General features: G+C 45.6%; 1 protein-coding gene across 1 annotated transcript; it reads right to left on the bottom strand.

The window, feature by feature from the left end:
* Positions 1–1,285: 1,285 nt before the first annotated feature.
* Positions 1,286–11,769, bottom strand: alg14 (ALG14 UDP-N-acetylglucosaminyltransferase subunit). Its single transcript, XM_084443232.1, has 4 exons — positions 11,635–11,769; positions 10,962–11,107; positions 10,512–10,634; positions 1,286–2,677 (listed from the first exon to the last, which is right to left on the bottom strand). Exons 2-4 carry the CDS (start codon positions 11,076–11,078, stop codon positions 2,447–2,449), a joined length of 471 nt encoding a protein of 156 aa, XP_084299358.1. The 5' UTR covers positions 11,079–11,107; positions 11,635–11,769; the 3' UTR covers positions 1,286–2,446.
* Between the last annotated feature and the right edge of the window lie 425 nt (positions 11,770–12,194).

Below are 12,194 nucleotides of genomic sequence, written 5' to 3'. Positions count from 1 at the left end.
TGAGTCTGCAGAAGTGTCTATTGGCTCCTTGGGTCACCTGCCCAAGGTTAAAGGGGGGAGGGGAAGGAGGGGGCAAGGACATGAAAAAGCACAGAGAACACAAATACTTTTGTTACAGCCATCTATTCTTATGTCACTGAACACCTGCACGGAGAAGAAAAAGGGCAGTCTTTGGAAGTAGCCTGTGACCATTGTTTCAGAATCCCAAAGGCAGTTGGACAATAAAAAGTTTCACATTCAGAAATCTGTGTATAGTAGTAGGTGGCATTGGAGATGTGTGTCATCTTTTAACAGGCTCTGATTTCAAAAGATATCATTATGGACAGTGACTGAGGGATACAACTCAGACAATGACTGTGTCCTATGCTGTCCCTGTATCCTGTACTGTACCTGTATGCTGTAGCCTTTGGGGTAAGGGTGCCATGGAGACAGACACCCACTCAGCTCTTTGTGATATTGGGTCTAAGGTGCTCGCTTTGGTCCAACTAAGGAATCTGTGGCCTGTGGTGTAAAAAGATTTATGACCCTACTTCAACTGCGAATAGACATGGAGACTCAGCTTTGTATGAAACCCTGGCGCGCATTCACACCCATCCCCTCAGCAGACCTTTCAAAAAACTCTGCAGGCCGGATCACTTTATCTTCCTTATAGAACTGCCACACCGAAGGCCAAGATTCCTCTTTTCGCTCTCTAACTGGGAGGAGGGGAGGGGGTATGAGGGAGGGTGCCAATAACAACACCATGGCTTCACCAGGAGTAACAGATCTAGATGTGGGGTTGGAGCCACCGCTCATGTTGCCAGTTTGGCTCTGGAGCGCAGGCCGTGGTGGAGGTCCGTGAAACGGCAGATGCTGCAGTCCTTAAAGTTGGGTATCATGCGGTTGTAGGGAGGACTCAGGCCATCTTGGCAGTGTCCTCAATGTTATAAACACTCTTCACAATCTTCTCTGTCTTCCAGTGAAGCACGCAGTAAGGCTTTTGTCACGTTTCTGTGAAAATGCCCAATATTCAGCACCTGAGTATCTGATTCATGAGACATTTAGTTTGTAAATCCTAGTGGTGAATAGTTTGTAGATCTGATGAATCCAAAATGGTCTCAAAAGAAAATGTTTCCCAGAGTTAAGAGATGCACAGAAATTCCCTGTGCCAAGTGTAAAACCCCCTTCTGTTGTCAGCCAGGCCAGATATAAGCCAGCCATTTTACACTTCTCACATTGATGCTCAGATAAGACCTATAAATATAGCTGAAATGTCAGCATGAAAGACAAACGTTTTGTTTTTTCCTAGTCCCTGTCCTCTTACTGATGTAGTAAAATAAAAAACATCTTAAATAGTCAATGCTTTTCCTGTCCAGTGACCCGCATCCAGGGACAGGAAAAGACCACAATGGAAGTCCAAACACTGGGGACACAACAATGCAGCTTTCATCACTGGCACTCCGCAGTCCCACAGCTGAAAAGCAACGCTTCAGACAATAACCCGGATTGTTTCCAAAGTTTATACACATCACTGAGAATGAGTTCCCCTGATACTGATATGTACATTCAGGGAGGTATTGTGGGATAAAAACAGGTGTTGCTGAATTTCAGAGGATTTGAATATGATACATTAGGATTTCAGCCAGACTGCAGCAACCCAAGTTGATGCAAGCGCACAAATATGCTTATAATTTGCACGTTCTGCCATGGGAGATGGAGGGTGTTATTACGGACTGTCGCTGATCTAACAAGTAAAACATGTCGAGAGGTGTGGGAGGGATAAAAAGTTATGTTTGTCAAGACGCTCAAAAAACACCACCTTTTTATTCTACGAGAGGGTTCATTAAATGCTCAGAAAACCTTATGTGGATTTCACGCAGAAGGCCTGACGTTGAATGAGTAGTGGTGGATGTAGTTGTTGGACAGAACACTACTGTATGGAGCCCATCCTGTACTGTCTTGTCGCTGTCATCAAGGCTTTCTCCTCGAACAATGGCGGCTGTCATATCCCCAGAAAAACATGACAGATGCTTTCACCATCCTGTCTTTTGGACCTTTTTTTTTTTCCCCAGTTTCTATTCAAAACCAGAAAGCCTGGGTGAACTACTGAGATACTAGTTCCATGTAATCAATGGTAGTTTCATCAACACCTGACTTCAGCTCTAGCATAACAACATGAGTTCCCTTGTATTCCTTTACTGTTGCTAGGAAGTCACATATAATGACATACATACACATACCTGTACAGTACACAGTCCATTAATGCTAGGATACAGGAGGCTACAATGCCTCTTAACCTTAAAGCACTGACAGACACAGATTATGTTCTCAAAGGAGTCAGCCTTTTCATTTGAGCCTGAAGAAAACAGCAAATCATAGTTTTATCTGACTATGAAACATAATTTGACAGAGAAAAATATTCACATAAGTAACCTCATGGATAAAGAGTCTTTGGTCCACAGTCTGCTCAGACTATTCTTCCTAGGTAAATGGCGTTGGGGTATTTGTCCTTCAAGGTCGACCACTGTACGAAGAAGTAGTCTGAAAGGTGGTAGAGGATCTTTCCGGAGAGCGACAGGGTCTGTACCCGGCAGATGCTCTCCACATAGACAATCAGGACCTTCTTCAATCCCAGAATCCCTAGGAAAAGTCCCGCCACACACAGGGGGACACAGGTCCCTGGACCGTTGCACAGCACCTGAAACAACACACACACAAACACAAACATAGGACACGCACACAAACACAGGACACACACACAAACACAGGACACACACACACAAACAGAAACATAAGGGTGAGCACGTGTCATGCACAGACAGCACGAGACTCTCAGTCCTCGGAAAGTTGGACCCCCGGTCGCCGTCGGAGAAATGGAACATCCTGAACTCTGCCGGCCCTGAATATACAATCCGAGGAGAGAGAGGGAGAGGCGTGAGGAGACGGGAGATGTCGAGACAGAGAGAGGGAAGAAAACGGTAGATGGAGAACTACTCTGACTAATCCCTGAGGCCAAGACAGAGAGAGAGAGAGAGACAGAGAGAGAGGAAGAAACGGTAAGGAGAGAGAGAAAGCGAGGAGGGGGTGGGGGGGGGCGAGAGGCCACATGCCTTGCGGGTTAGAGAAGGGTTGGGTAGAAATATGGTCTGGGGAGTCTGGGATTTACGGGAAGGCAGACAGACAGACGGACGGGCAGACTGCTATGGAGAGGCCAGACCCTGGAGGGTCTGCAGAACTCATCACAAAGCCCTCGTAGCGCAGACAGACTCCGGGCACGCACCGGCGTTCTAGCATCCCCTCCGCAGTCACAGGAATCACAGCGCCGTACATGGAAACGTCTCGCAGTTCATACAATAACAAACACTGCTACATTTCTTACATGCGAAGAGATTTTATCCTATACCTTACACGAATAAGGAATAGGAGAACATAACAGAATAGAAAATGCAATGAAATTGAATCGGCCTAGGTCTTCATGGCACATAGGAAACTTACAGCAAATACTGTACACTGGCACTCAACACAGACAGGCTAGGTGCCAGGGACCACCTGATAGATTGGAATCTCCTGCCATTTTTCCTCCCTGTCAAATACAGGATTTGAACCAGAAACCCTTCAGTTACAAAGCTTATTTAGGCTTGAGGCTGCTACCATTGACAACCTGTAATCTAGGCCATTTTAAACTTAATTTCCCATCAGGACTGTGGGGACTGTTGACGGTATGACGGTGAGCGTAGATATTTCACAGGTCCTTGCAAGCCCAGTTTTTTCTGGCATTGAGGTCACTATCAGCCTACGGTGAAGAGCTGGACGTTGTAGCTTCGAGGAGCGTTTGCCCTCTGCTTAGTCTTAACTGGGAAAACGCTGCGTCTCAACTGTCATCGTGCAGGTGCAAATGTGAATGGACGTTAGTTAGCTTTCAACACTTAAATAAATCACTTGAGCAGAAATTAGTCTAATGTCCTTTCTGCGTCCACCTCTGCTGTACTCAGAATGATTGATGTTATTCTGGTGGTAAAGATACAAAACAGATGCATCAAAAGGCAGTTTGTTCTGTGACTGAGGTACTCCCCCCCCCCCCCCCCCAAAAAAAAAAAAAACCCGTGGTTAACCAGACTGATACTGGACTAATTTTGTGGCTAAACTTCCACTACTTTCTAATCCCCTAATGAGTTTTTCCACACTCATAGCAAATTGTAGCCTTAACAGGCAAATTGCTTGGATAAATTTGATTTGATTTCATGCTCCGAGCGTAAATTGCATTTGAATTGCATCTCTCCGCCGCTCATGAGAGGAGCCTTTCATGTAAAGCTGCTCTTTTGTAGCGCTGCATTCACAGACCTGGCGGGAGCATTCCCGGCATGCCTTCCCTGGCACGGTGTCCGCGGCCGGGGTTTCCAGTAAAGGCGCCCTGACATGCCATCTGGATTCTTCTGCTCTGCCGTGTTCTGGAGGTTGTATGTACCTGATTCAGCCCACAGGGCCCTGCCATGGGGGCCCGGAATGAGCGAAAATACACACCGAGCAAGTACACAGACACACAAATACACACACACACCGAGCAAGCACACAGACACACAAATACACACTGAGCAAACACACAAATACACACACACACACACCGAGCAAGCACAGACGCACAAATACACACACACCGAGCGAGCACACAGACACACAAACACACACACACCAAGCAAGCACACAGACACACAAATACACACACACACCGAGCAAGCACACAGACACACAAACAAAAGCCCGTACACACAGTCTGCACACGCTAATGTGTTAGCATTCACTCTCTCTTCTGTCACACACTTGGTCTATCTCCATCTTATCGGGGGAGATAAGCACCCACTGTTTCATATTTAGATTTCTCAGTAAAAATGCACTTAAGCCTTAAATAAACAGAGGCTTTCTCGGCTTACTGTCAGATGCTAAAATGTATCAGCTGCACAAGGGGGTGTGTCACCTCCCTAAGCTTGTCATGTCTCTGAAGACAAAAGTCAACTGAAAACACAGCTTAAGAAAGTAGCAGTTCTTCTGTTCAGCTGTACAGTGTATGGCTTGTTGAGTACATGATGGTGCCTCAAGGAACCCCAGTCTTGACAACCGGCAGCATGACATCAGAAGCCTGAACACCTGTCGGTTCGTCTGAGGACAATCATGACAGACAGGCTGCATGACAGACGGACGGGCTCCAGTCAGACATCGCACCATGGTGATGACGCGCCACAACCTCTCAGGGCAGGAGGTGCGGGGATTTTTTAACTGTGATGACAGGAAAGGGGCGGGGGTCAAACGCATGACAACGACGCCACAGATATTTCACCACAGACATCATCACACCCTCGCCGGTGGAGGGATGCTTCAAGTCATCAAACTACAGGTTGCGTCGGGGCATAGCCTAAGAGAAATGGGAGTGATAAATGACATGCCCGATGATGTCACTAAACCTCGGCCCACCAGGAGCACTCATCCTGTTGAGCAAACGGCCCCATGTGACCTGCCTCGCCTTCACTGCAGTAGTGTTAATTCTTGACTCACTGGGGAACACAAGGTGAGTCACTGTACTGCAGACTAGACGGCAGGTGTTAGGGAAACTACATCATCAATACCATATTGAAGTATGGAATGGTCATTGTATGAGCTGATGACGAGACAACAGATAACTCTCTTCAGCAAGTCTTTTCTGTTAGAAGCAGTAGCTGGCCAGCCTGGCTCCAGCCCCTGAATCTATATCCATTCCAGAGTGATTTCTCGGTTGGAATTCCAGCCAGGCCAATCAGTGTCCTTTGAATGTGATGACGAAATTAAACTGTGCAACGTGATTGGTTAGAAAATGAACTAATCGCTGAGGACTCTTTCAGCAACACCCATCTTGGACAACGGCTGCAATGGGAGCCTGTTCAGACTGAATAATGAAGTGAAACGAAATGGCGATGCAGTCTGAGTGTCAGGCTGGTAGCTAGTGAGGAGCTAGTGAGTTGGGGAACTTTACATCCCAATTTCAACACTCGTCGGCTTCTTACACTGCATGGTGAGCTTTGAAAACCAGTCTTGAAGCTTATCAAATGTCAGAAATATTGAAATATCGATTCATAAAGGAAAGGTTGTTTTTTTTTATAGCTGGCTCAACGCACACAGACTTTGCACATTATCCGGGCCCCTCTGACAGACTGTGGGTTTGCACAGCTGCTTGACGCAAACGTCTGCGAATGCAACTTCTGTAACAATAACTTCTATTATTATTATTTTTGACAGCTGGAGGTCCAGCTACCTCCAGAGATGTCACAGAGGTTCTGTTGAAACAGATGGTGGGCCGGGGTGTTTTGTGGCCAGAATTAAACATATGAACCGGCACAACTTACTCTCTGTGTATGGATGGACAATGTGAGTGACAAATGTACGGCGTTCAACATCGGCTAGTTTCTCCACACCTGCAGACAAAGACCCCTTCATTAAGCACGACAAACCTTTGTAAATAAACATATAGTGCTACACAACCAACATCAAAGTTTTAACTGAACTCGAGTGATGTCAACATTTTGTTAGACATGGCCAATTTGGAGCGGACAGCATAATTCATTGGTGCCCATCTAGCTCCAAGCCCTAGGCTTACATGGATACAGTCGACACAGTGGCTCATAAATGTCTCACATGGTCTTTACATACATGTATACATAGTAAGAATGTCTGAGACGCTAGTCTTGACATGTTTAGCTAACAATCAATCCGAGAGCGTGATTATGTTCTCTGTCAGTAACCTCAAATAGGACATGAAAGGAATGGAAAGAGGGATTGTATTCCCGGTTGGAATCTCACTTGGAGCGACCAAGAAACAGGCCTAACTTTTCCATTCCACCAGTTCCCTAATAAGGGTAAGGTAAACCATATGGTGTCCACACCACAGGAACGTATGTTGGAGGGAGAAACGTGGAGAAGGACAATGGGCTTAGCGTTAGCTGCAAGACTTAGCCGTTGTTAGATGGCTATTTGATAGGTTCATATTGTGTCCAATTTTGATATAAAGATTTTATATAATCTCAGTGGCGAGTCTGTTTGAGTCCTTTAAAACAATAATAATAAAAACGTTATTAAATCCATAGTTCTGTTCTTCCATCATACTGTATTGGTTGTACACTAAATATAAAGGTAAAATAACCTGTGATCAAAAACCCATCCACAAACACGTTCCCAACATTCATTAAATACTACACTTCTTGCAAAACCGCTTTTCATCTTAAACACCTAAAAAAAAAAAAAAAATCCTAGAAAAACTGTCATGAAGGACTAACCAAGTAGAATATGTGATGCTTATATTCACAGTAGGCATACAGGCTAGGTTATTGTGGAATGCGTTATGTAACAATGGTTTATTCAAGCCATAAGAGAAGCAAAGAGAGTCCCCACCACAGTACTATGCAACTAAAGACAGTTGAAACCTCCTACTATGAGGATGAAACCTCCTACTGTGAGGATGAAACCTCCTACTGTGAGGGTGAAACCTCCTACTGTGAGGATGAAACCTCCTACTGTGAGGGTGAAACCTCCTACTGTGAGGGTGAAACCTCCTACTGTGAGGATGAAACCTCCTACTGTGAGGGTGAAACCTCCTACTGTGAGGATGAAACCTCCTACTGTGAGGATGAAACCTCCTACTGTGAGGATGAAACCTCCTACTGTGAGGATGAAACCTCCTACTGTGAGGATGAAACCTCCTACTGTGAGGATGAAACCTCCTACTGTGAGGGTGAAACCTCCTACTGTGAGGGTGAAACCTCCTACTGTGAGGATGAAACCTCCTACTGTGAGGGTGAAACCTCCTACTGTGAGGATGAAACCTCCTACTGTGAGGATGAAACCTCCTACTGTGAGGATGAAACCTCCTACTGTGAGGATGAAACCTCCTACTGTGAGGATGAAACCTCCTACTGTGAGGATGAAACCTCCTACTGTGAGGATGAAACCTCCTACTGTGAGGATGAAACCTCCTACTGTGAGGGTGAAACCTCCTACTGTGAGGATGAAACCTCCTACTGTGAGGATGAAACCTCCTACTGTGAGGATGAAACCTCCTACTGTGAGGATGAAACCTCCTACTGTGAGGATGAAACCTCCTACTGTGAGGATGAAACCTCCTACTGTGAGGGTGAAACCTCCTACTGTGAGGATGAAACCTCCTACTGTGAGGATGAAACCTCCTACTGTGAGGATGAAACCTCCTACTGTGAGGATGAAACCTCCTACTGTGAGGATGAAACCTCCTACTGTGAGGATGAAACCTCCTACTGTGAGGATGAAACCTCCTACTGTGAGGGTGAAACCTCCTACTGTGAGGATGAAACCTCCTACTGTGAGGATGAAACCTCCTACTGTGAGGATGAAACCTCCTACTGTGAGGACCGTGTCAGCCTGCTGGATTATGCCGACACATCTGGCTGTGGAAAACGGTGGTGGGGTCTGTGCATTTGTGATTTCACAAATGCCCTTTTATGGCTAACACACGCTTGAGAACCCCTAAATCAACCCCACCTTCACTGCCGCCTGTGCTGACCCCCACTTCCCTGTGATTCTGACCGGGAATGTGTCCTGTCTCTATTACGACAACCCCCCTGCCAGTGCTCCCTGAGAGGCTTGCTCGAGTTTGGTCAAAACAAATAAATGTCAGCCTTCCCCCGCCCATCCCCAAGAATGCATGCTCAAGCTGCTGACCCAGTCACTGTGACATGCAAGCAGTGAGAGTATTGAACCCCATTAAACTTCTGTATGTAAACTCTACAATCTACTTGGGTACTAAAAAACAGGAAATATTAAGTGGAGTCCAGCCTCCCACTTCTGTCCCGCTTTATCATCACTGCAGACAGACAGAAACACGGCATGTTGGGTAAGCAAACGTAATCTGGCATTCCAGAGATAGAGAACAGTACAGCACCAGGGAGAGAACACTGAGGCAGGCCTAATGCTGTCTATCCAACATTATTTTTTTTAGAGAGGCTTCCTTGACCCCTCAGTAGTTCTGTAGCTGGTGGCCCTCAGCAGTCAGTTTACTTGCTTAGTCACACTCTGCCCAAACACCCCTCTTTTCCCTCCCTCTCTTCCACCCTGCTGTCCTGAGAGAGAGAGTGGGAAACCTGATGCTGTTTCTTTCTCTCTCTCTCTCCCCCCCCTTCCCTCCCTCCCTCCCTCCCTCTCTCTCCCCCTCCGCCGCTGAGTCACTCAGCTTGCTGGCCGAGTAACCAGTCAGGGCCTGCCACATCCTGTGAACAAGGCCTTTCTCCCTTGCCCCTGCCGTTATACCACAGAGGAGGAGGAAAGACGGTGTGAGGGGAGAGGAGAGGAGAGGAGAGGAGAGGAGAGGAGAGGAGAGGAGAGGAGAGGAGAGGAGAGGAGAGGAGAGGAGAGGAGAGGAGAGGAGAGGAGAGGAGAGACAGGGAGGGAGCTGGAGAGGGAGCCCTGGTTGTATGGTCTTGCCGGGAGGGACTGAACCCCATGGCTCTCCATCTCCCTTTCCATGTGGAACAAATTCCTGAGTAGGCTAATACTTGAATAAAAACGATTAGGCTAAAAGCTATAATAATTCCCCGTCGAAAGAGTCGTAAGAAGTGAATTACTTCATTGCTTCACTCATGCGGTCATGTGGAAAACATTTTGGATTCATAAAATGGCCTAAAAATCAATATTATTGTCTTTGGTAATGGCAGTTGCTCTACTGTGCAGCTCTTAAATCAACAACCCAAGACTAGGTGAATGGAATGTGAAGTCTCACAGAGCTGTGCCAATGCACTAAGTTGTGATTGTAGAAAGACGTGTGAGAGGTCTTGAGCTCTGACACCTCAACAAGGCTTTCATGAGGTTGGCAAGGCAGGTAGCAATCTGATTCACAAGAGAAATGAGACTATGAGACAAGAGAAATCATGTACAGAGCCTCTACAACACCATCTAAACAGGATATTCTTACAGTTCCATTGATAATTGTTTTCAAGAGGTTATCCATTACCAATTAGACACATGATTATGGTACAAGGACATTCCAGGACTATGATACTGTTGTGAATGTAAGCCAAGCTCACATCAATAACTTAAAAAATAAAATAAAAAAAAGGCCTCCTACACAACTTGGAAGTTGAATGAACTGGGGTTTCTCCTAAAATAGCTTCATACTAGTTTATAGCCATACATTTTGAATATGGAGGCCAAATGAAAATAGCTGGAAGGGTTTTTTGACAAGTGAGAACATTGAATTAAGCTATCTTGGGAAAACATCTGTAATTGATTGACAGAGGTCAACTGAAAAGCCTATAGCACTGATAGACTAGCAAGAGTTATCCAGGGGCTATTGTGTTTATTCACTGGTGGTTGTGGCAAAGGCAACTATGAAAACACTCTTTGGGTGAAAACGGGGACTGGTGAACCTACCATGATAAGAGAAGAGAACCTCTCCCCTTATCAGTTATATTTGTTGGTCGAGCACCTGTTACTTCTCATTCTTGGATGTGTGTGCTTTTCTCCGCCGCTGCTGGTGAACGTACCATGTCTGGTCTGAGCCTGAACACCAGCGGGACAGAGTACAGCAGGGCGTTGAGCGTGCTGAGCACCGACGAGCTCCAGGACTGGCGCACCTCCCGGCTCCGCGGGATCCGGTGAATGGCAAACTGAGGAACAGAAAAGTGACACCAACTTAGCTCCACTGCTGGATCGAGAGTTATCAAATGTGTTGTTGCCTTTTTTCTTTTTCTTTTTTAAGGTCATTATGCTCAATGTTTTATGACCTCAACGCTTGAAAAATGACAGGCTTGTCAAATGCACCAGCAGAAGTTTTGGGTTGTTGTGAGAAATTACTTTTTGTAACCTCCTTGGAGAAATCTATGAACCAGGCGTAAATAAAATAGGGGGATGGCGCCACCAGCTGGACACAAAGAAAACTACGTTCCATAAGCGCAGTCACATACAGTACAGCAGAGGGGGTGGGGATGCAATACCTTGGACTCCAAGTCTTTTTTTGAACTTTCAAGTGTACAGATCTTGTCCTCACTCATCTTGTCAGTGTCTGCAAGGACGTAGTGTCGAGGGCTGTAAGACTGAGAAAGGCTCTCCATCAAGCGCAGGATCTCAGTTGTATGTCCCCCTGCAAAACAGTAAAAATGCATAAAACGGATGGTCAGTGTTCCTTGTATCAACTGCAATGTGTGTGGTTAACTAGTAATGTGTTACAAGTTACAAGTCAAAATTACAGAATGCATACAGTTGTCACCACCTAATAGCCTTGTGTTAGCTGATATTTTCTTATCACGTACAACACGCACACGAATCAGAGGAGTAGGCTACACCAGAGTATGGAGAGAAAAAATAAGAAATTATGATTTTATTAGAACATAATAGTCTGTAGGATGGTGGCAGAATTCAGTCCAGTATGAGGCTGTATGTAATAGCGTATCTCGTTGAGTGTAAACAAAAATCTCTCTCCGTTCCTCCCGCCCGAGTATTCTCAGTACGGACTCACTCAGTTATCCTCAGTTTTCTGACTAGACATGTACATGTTATCATAAGAACAACATTAACTAGCTAGCGACCTGCTTGACAGCCCGCTACGAAAGTTAGCTAGCCAGTTAGCTAGTATGTCATCGCTAAAATCAATCACGTTAGAAACGTTACCTGATCCGGCGACAACAAGCACGCAAACAGGACCTTTCTCTCCAGGTTTACATTTTGAACCGCACCGAACGACAACCAGTAGACGCAAAATAAGAAGAATCACGATACAACAAAGACCAAACAACACATGCAGAAACAGTTCCATGACTGCAATTACGGTGGCCCGCAGAAGCCAAAATGCTGGGAAGTGTGACGTTGCGACTAAACTTCCTGGAAACGGGCATAGATGGATGGCAACAACAACCTTATCACCACCAGGGAACGCTAGAAAATCAGATCAAGGCAACATAAATGACATGATTAATACGGCATATTGTGATGTTACAATGTTACATTGTTGTAACTGTTAGCTACATAATGTAAACTTTAAAATTAGTTAGACGTTAGTCATAACCCCTGAATTAGAATTATGTTAGATTTGATTATCTACCTCCAAAGATGATATATGGGACTGCAGAGTCCCCTGGTAAGCTAGGCAACCAATCAACTTGCTGCTAGTTACTGGTAAGGCTTGCAAGGTTTGAATGCTACATTTAATAATTGTGTCATTAATAAATGTA

This window comes from Borostomias antarcticus, assembly GCF_949987555.1.
Source record: "Borostomias antarcticus genome assembly, chromosome: 9".
Classification (NCBI taxonomy): domain Eukaryota; kingdom Metazoa; phylum Chordata; class Actinopteri; order Stomiiformes; family Stomiidae; genus Borostomias; species Borostomias antarcticus.
Note: the sequence above shows the minus strand (reverse complement) of the source record. Positions and strands in the feature narration are given on the sequence as shown.